The sequence below is a fragment of the Dipodomys merriami genome, unplaced genomic scaffold, assembly GCF_024711535.1.
Source record: "Dipodomys merriami isolate MVZ:Mamm:240054 unplaced genomic scaffold, mDipMer1.0.p SCAF_163, whole genome shotgun sequence".
In the NCBI taxonomy this organism is placed as follows: Eukaryota; Metazoa; Chordata; class Mammalia; order Rodentia; family Heteromyidae; genus Dipodomys; species Dipodomys merriami.
The window spans coordinates 2,692,151-2,699,468 of record NW_027202971.1 but is presented as its reverse complement, the minus strand read 5'-3'; the positions used below and the strand labels follow the sequence as shown (position 1 = coordinate 2,699,468).

The following is a 7,318-nucleotide window of genomic DNA, read 5'->3' as shown; positions in this document are numbered from 1 at the left end:
AGCAGCTCTTCCCTAGAGGACTGATTACCTGACCAAAACAGAGATGGGACAGACTGTGTTTTGTATTTACACAGCTCAACTCCTGACCAACTTTGGTCATTGGTGACAACCCCAACTGACATGAAAGTAAAAGGCAGACACAAGGAGGAACCGAACGAACAAGTTAAATCATCACCAGTGAAGGCAGCCTAAGCAGTCCCGTGGCACAAGCTTTCCTATTCTAAAACACATACAAACAAGGGATGAGTTCGCTTGCTTAGGTACTTGAAATACAACTTTATTCTGATTCTAAACGAAGGGAATGGGAATGACAGTAACAAACAAGGTTTCACCACTGGATATTGTGATGTGACTGTAGCAATCTTATCTTTGAAACTCAAGAAGGAAACAACTGCTTTCCAAACAGCTAGGTATGCAAGTCCAAAAAATGAAGGTATTTAACTGCCACATTCATTCTGAAGCCCATTCATCTCCTTCAGCATCCCAAAGATGAAGCACATGTTCTGCTTAGCTAGATAATAAAGTGGCACACGCGCGGCACCGCTGACATCACAGGACAGTTGCCTATAAAACTAGACTTCTGACGCCGGCTCCAGCTTCGCCTTCTCACAGGTCGTCATCCTCATCCGGGAGAGCGGTGGTCTGAGCAACCTAGGAGGAGACAAAGGGCAGCGCTCCAGAGGAAACCGCCATGACACCCGCGGCGGCCCCCCACCCCTACAACAGGCCATACCTCCAGGTCATGCTCATACTGCGCGGCCAAGGCTGGATCCATGACCACCTCCGGTGGGGCGAGAGCAGGCATGGCGACAAACTCCAAGTTAGGGTCTCCAATGAGCTTTCTAGCGAGCCAGAGGAAGGGCTTTTCAAAGTTGTAGTTACTTTTGGCAGAAATGTCGTAGTACTGTTTGAAACAAAAGGAAATGAACCTTTGCAGTAAGTCTCACAACTGAAGCAGTCATTATTGAGGGCATTTAAACCGACACATAAAACCCATCCGTCAGCTTCGTGGAAAGGGTCGTAACAGCATGGCTCTAACAGCTACACACCTGGAGATTCTTCTTCCGGTGGAAGACGATAGACTTTGCCTTCACTTTCCTGTCCTTGATGTCCACTTTGTTGCCACACAAAACAATGGGGATGTTCTCACACACTCGCACCAGATCTCTATGCCAGTTAGGCACGTTCTTGTAAGTAACTCTTGATGTTACATCAAACATTATGATGGCGCATTGGGCTGAAAAATATACATATCAAGCATTATGATGGCGCATTGGGCTGAAAAATATAGCCATGTGAGGTTTATCACACCAAGAATGCACGTGGGTGTGCATTAAGCCCAAGTCATCCAAATCTAGCCACTCAACTTAAAAATCTGATGCTAAAAATGCTCAATTATTATTGTTAGTACAAAGCATTCACCACCATCACGCTTCTGTTAACACAATATACTGATTCGAATGCACTTCGTATAAAAGCTTGAACAAGGGCTGGGAAGGTGGTAGAGTGCTTGCCTTGCATGCATGAGGCCCTGGATTCAATTCCTAAGCACCACATACACAGAAAAAGCCAGAAGTGGCACTATGGCTCAAGTGGTAGAGCGCTAGCCTTGAGCTGAAGAGCTGAGAGACAGCGCCCAGGCCCAGAGTTTTGGCCCATGAACGACCAGAAAAAAGAAAGAAAAAAAAAAAGCTTCAACAACCTATGTTGCCTATCTCAGTGCTTTTCCCAGCTCTCTAATACTGCCTCACCCCCAGGTAATCATCAGTTGGCTAGCTACCAGAACATCAGCAAAGTGAACCTGCCTGTCTTCTTGTGAATGGGCGCCCATTCCTGAAGGGCCTAGGGGCTGTACCTGGGTTGGCCACCCTGCTCCAGACTGCAAGCTGGAGAGCACGCACACCGCGTGGAGGCTAGTGAGCCCGCAGTACACACGGGAGGCCGCCAGCGGACTTCTGGGCCTCACTCCCACCCGGCCTGACAATGGGAGCGCGGACGGCGGCCCCCGCGGGCAGCCTTCCTTCGCGTGAGGCCGCACGGCCGAGGGCCGCGGCCAGCGTGCTCGCCGCCGCGCCAACGTGACACAGCACGTGCTCCGCGTGTCCCCGGGCCCGCGCGGCCGCCCGCACCCCCCCCCCCCGCCGCCCCGGTGCGGAGCCCGGCCCCCAGGCCCCTCTCCCCGCCGCCCCGGTGCGGAGCCCGGCCCCCCGCCGCCCCGGCGCACCTTGGATGTAGTAGCCGTCCCTCAGGCCGCCGAACTTCTCCTGGCCGGCCGTGTCCCACACGTTGAACTTGATGGGGCCTCGGTTGGTGTGGAAGACCAGGGGGTGGACCTCGACGCCCAGCGTGGCTGCGGGGACAGCGGCCGTGAGCCCGCGCCCGGGGCCCGCGCCCCCGCCCGGCCGGCGCGCACCTACCTACATACTTCTTCTCGAACTCGCCCGTCAGGTGACGCTTCACGAACGTCGTCTTCCCGGTCCCGCCGTCGCCCACCAGGACGAGCTGCGGGGGGGGGGGGCACGGCGGCCGTGAGCCCGGTGGGGGGGCCCGCCGCCCGGCCCGGCCCGCCCGCCCGCACCCACCCGCCCTCCGCACGGCCCGCGCGCGCCCCCGCACCGCCCCGGCCCGCACCTTGAACTGGACCTGCGGCTCTCCCTGCGCGGCCATCGCGGCGATCCTGCGGGCGGACAGAGCGCGGCTGCGGCACGTGCGCCGTACAAAGGCCGCGGCGCCACGGCGGCGGCGGCGGCGGCGCGGGGCCGCGGCCCGGCGGGACCCGGCCGGGGGACGGCGCGGAGGAGGGCGGGGAGGACGGCGGGGGAGGGGAGGAGAGGGGAGGACGAGGACGACGAGGACCCGCGGCCCGCTCCCCGGCCGGCCCGCCCGCCGCCGCCCGCCCCTCCCCTCCCCGCGCCCGGCCCGGCTCCCGCCGCCCGCCGCCGCCCCGGGGTCCCTGGGCCCGCCGCCGCCCGCGCCCGGCCCGCCCGGCCCCGCCGCTACCTTCCAGAAGCGTCTCCGCGCCCGTCCGACTGAGGCTGGAAAGATGGCGGAAGCGCGATTCAAATGCCGGAGACGCAGCCGACGCCGGCGCGCGGGAGGCGGAGCCTCGCGGGGCGGGGCAACGGCGCCGCGCCCAACCACGCGGCCGGCGCGCGCTCACGCGCGTACGTACGCACGTACGCACCGCCCGAATCCAGCGGCCGCTTCAGCGGGCCAGCGCCGCGGGGGGGGGGAGGCGGCGCGTCGGGTCACGTGCTGCTGAGCCGGCGCGGGGACGCGCACGCACCGACGGCGGTGAGACCTCGTGCGCCGGCTCTCAGGGCGGGCTCGAGGCGCGCATGCGCAGACGGCGAGCGGCGCGCCCTGCTCCCGCCGGTCCCGCGCGCCGCGGTCGGGCTGACCGCGCCTGGGCGGGAAAGGCTGGAGCCGCCGTTCCCTCACCCGCGGCTGCGTCCATTCGGCGCCCACCCAGCACCTGCCCGGCCGCCGCCGGTCGCTGCTCGCGGTCGGGTCCCCAGACCCGCGGGACCTCCGGGGCGGGGCCGTCACGTGGCCAGCGCCGCGCCGCGCGCCCGCAGGATGAATGGGTGAATGAATGAACGAGTCATCCGGCGGAGCCGGGCCGCGTCCGCCTGGCCGCCGCGGCCCCCGCGCCCTCCCGGGCCTCGGCCAGCGCCCCCGGCGCGACGGGGCCCGGCCCCCGCACCCTCCGCACGCCGCGCCGCCCCGCCCGAGGGGAAGGCCCGCGCCCCCGGGCCTGGGCCGGACCCCGCCGCCGGCCTTGGCTGCGTCCGCTGAGGACTCGAACCCAGGGCCTGTGCTCGCGGGGCACCCCGAGCGAGCGCCCCGCCGCGAGCGCCGGTGAGGCTGACGCACCGTCGGTCCGGCCCGGCAGGCCCCGCGTGCGTGTGCCCGGGTGCACGCTCCCGACGGTCACCCCCCGAGGGACCCCCCCCCGCGTGCGTGTGCCCGGGTGCACGCTCCCGACGGTCACCCCCCGAGGGACCCCCCCCGCGTGTGCCCGGGTGCACGCTCCCGACGGTCACCCCCCGAGGGACCCCCCCCCCGCGTGCGTGTGCCCGGGTGCACGCTCCCGACGGTCACCCCCCGAGGGACCCCCCCCCCGCGTGCGTGTGCCCGGGTGCACGCTCCCGACGGTCACCCCCCGAGGGACCCCCCCGCGTGTGCCCGGGTGCACGCTCCCGACGGTCACCCCCCGAGGGACCCCCCCGCGTGCGTGTGCCCGGGTGCACGCTCCCGACGGTCACCCCCCGAGGGACCCCCCCGCGTGCGTGTGCCCGGGTGCACGCTCCCGACGGTCACCCCCCGAGGGACCCCCCCCCGCGTGTGCCCGGGTGCACGCTCCCGACGGTCACCCCCCGAGGGACCCCCCCCGCGTGTGCCCGGGTGCACGCTCCCGACGGTCACCCCGGGCACCGGGCAGAATGAAGCGCAGAGGGCTCGGCACCCCGCCGGCCCGAGGAAGCGCTCCACACCCGCTCCGCCACCGGTGTGTTGCGGAAGTGGCCGCCGGGATGTGGACCCTCGGGAGAGGCCCGGGCCCCACACCGCCGGCTGGCCTGGGACAGCGTGCTTCCGTTGGCGAGGTGGCTGTTGTCGGGGTTAAGGAACAACTTCCTAGCCACCTCCGTCCGCCGGCAGCCCTACTTCCCTTCTTCACACTTATTTCTCAGCACAGAGCATTTTTAATACACTCATTGTAGAAAGCAAACTGACGGTCTCCAGCTTACCACCAAAAAGCCAGAAGTGGCCGGTGCTGGTGGCTCCTGCCTGTCCCTAGCTACCTGGGAGGCTGAGATCCAAGGATCACAGTTGGAAGCCAGCCCAGGCCGGAAAGTCCCGCGAGGCTCTATCTCCAATTAACCACTCAAAACCTGGAAGTGGTGCTGTGGCTTACGCGGTAGAGCGTTAGCTTTGAGCCCAAAGGGGCTCAGGGACAGCACCTAAGCCTTGAGTTCAAGCCCCACAACTGACCAAAAAAGAAAAAAGGCAGAAGTGGAGTTGTGGCTCAAGTGACAGAGTGCTAGCCTTGAGTAAAAAGCATCGGGAGGAGAATTCTAGATGGCATAGAGTAAAGCTGAGTCGAGTCAGGCTCAGCGAGGAACCATGCCAGCCACCCACAGCTCTCACATCTGTTTCCTGTTGTGATTTCAGAGGACGTGCCATTCTGCCCAGCTCAATGTGGCTCTTGCTATGTGGGGACGAGATGTGTGGCTTCTTTATTCAGCTCATGCCTACCACCAGCAGGGCTCTGTGCTCAGGGCAGGAACTGTAAAGGTGCCCTCTGTACTCATGCACTGCCCGGCCACAGTTCTGGGGCAGGGTATGTGTCATTATGGATGCCATAGACCCTAGGCCCAACAATATACCCATAGTCCAGGAGCTAAATACCTAGTTGCCTTCAGTGACTCCACTTTTTGTTCCGTGTCACTGGGGTCGCACTCAATTTTGTGCTTGCTTGGCACAAAGCTCTACCATTTAACTCACACCCTCAGCCCTGCACCTGTGCTTTGACCCTGCTACTGTGATCTGTGTTCCAAAGACAACTTGACCACATATGTATTGGTGGAGACACGATGATAAACTATTAGTGTTCACAACCTCCTTCCTGAGGCAGGATAAGGACAGTGTTGGCTGTCAATTCAGCGCTGTCCCCCTGTGGCCCTTTTACCCTGCACGTTGGAAGCGTTGATGGGGGCGTGGAGAAACCAGGTTCGGGCCCTGGTGGCTGGAAGTACTGGTCAGGGGGGTGCAGGCCTGTGACCCCAGCACTCGGGACACAGGCAGGAGGATTGTGAATTTGAGGCTAGATTGAGCTACATAGTGTGCTCCTGTCACAAAACAAGGATTGGGATGGCTTCGAGGTGCGTTGATTTGAACGAGGCCCAGCTCAGGCTCCCAGAGAACATGTATGAACAAATGTATTGGGTCAAATGCACATGGTAGCAACAAGTTCTCATTAAGTGAGAACTTTAGAGGAGTCTTTAGAGGAACCTTCATAAGGCCCTAGAAGATTTCTGCACAGGGCAGTAGAGAGGGTCCAATGTCTTCCTCATAGTCTGCTGAATTGCCCTTTTCCACACATCAGTGTGTTCCTTTCCCTGCCAAGGCCTACCCTTTCCCCCACCATCTCCAATTCCAGGAGTTGTTCTGTTACAGGCCAGGGTCATTTGGGTCATATGGCCCAGGTCTGACCTGTTACAGCCCACCAATCCCCTGACCAGGGATTGGCTACTTGCTAGGCTTACCTAACAGAGTCGAACCATTCATTTGGTGGAATCTGGGGGGCAAAGCGGTAGCTAGCTGGAAACCAGGCTTCTTTCTGCTTTCCTTGGGACTTAACAGAGAACGTGAGCCTCCTTATATATCTATCTCCATCCCTAGCTCAGGCTCAGTAACTACAGGGAAACCAGTTCTTTCCTGTGTACATTTTACAGCAAGTTTTCATTCAGTGATGGGTTTGTCAGTCAAACCCTAATTCGTTATGGCTTTGAGCCTGGAGGTGTTCAGCTGTGTACAGGTTGATGTACTTGTACTGTTCTTACTCTGCAAGTGTTTGTTCAGATTCAGTCTTTCATCAGCTTTTAAAGTCCACGCTGATCCTGCAGCATGCAGTTTTACACATAGTTAATTTTATATTGTTGATTCTTTCCCCCAAATCTGAATTTCCTAGGCAAGTTTTCTTGTTCCTATTATTAACAGGCTATAACTTTCAATCTGTTTTTTAAGTTTGTAGCAAGCTTAAGCATGTGGAGTTGAACTGTTTTTAAATTGCACCTTATTTCTAAGGATAATAGCCATAAGTTGATTAAGGACTAGTGATTTGTATCTACTGTTTGTAACCGAGAGGCCACAGATATAGGTAAATCACAGCCTCTGGGCACAATAAGGTTGAAATGGGAGAGTCAAGAGTCTTTCAGACTGAGGGCTTGATTCTCACCACTTCACAAATTGGGAAAGCTGAGGCCAGAGAAAGGAATCTTCATCTGAAGTTATACAGAGTGTTACTAGCAGGACTGGGATTTGAAGACAATCTGAACATCCATTCTCTCCTATAAATACTTATTGAGTGCCTACAATGAACAAAGCAGACTGAAACCCGGGTCCCTTGGACCTTACAATTTACAAGTAGCCTACTCACAGCCTGTAATCTGTAATGTAAACATTTTTATACCCACAGCAATGGATCAGAGCTTTTTTATTCTAGGTGAAAACACGAAAAAAGAAATTTATTGGCTAATAAAAATCATGGGATGTGTTGGTTTCAGAAACTGCTTGACAGAGGTTCAATGCATTT

General features: G+C 59.3%; 1 protein-coding gene across 1 annotated transcript; it reads right to left on the bottom strand.

The window, feature by feature from the left end:
• Positions 1 to 256: 256 nt before the first annotated feature.
• Ran (RAN, member RAS oncogene family) lies at positions 257 to 3,095 on the bottom strand. Its single transcript, XM_070024914.1, has 7 exons — positions 3,001 to 3,095; positions 2,632 to 2,677; positions 2,418 to 2,502; positions 2,225 to 2,350; positions 1,050 to 1,237; positions 734 to 904; positions 257 to 651 (listed from the first exon to the last, which is right to left on the bottom strand). The coding sequence occupies exons 2-7, from the start codon at positions 2,665 to 2,667 to the stop codon at positions 607 to 609; spliced, it is 651 nt and encodes a 216-aa protein (XP_069881015.1). The 5' UTR covers positions 2,668 to 2,677; positions 3,001 to 3,095; the 3' UTR covers positions 257 to 606.
• Between the last annotated feature and the right edge of the window lie 4,223 nt (positions 3,096 to 7,318).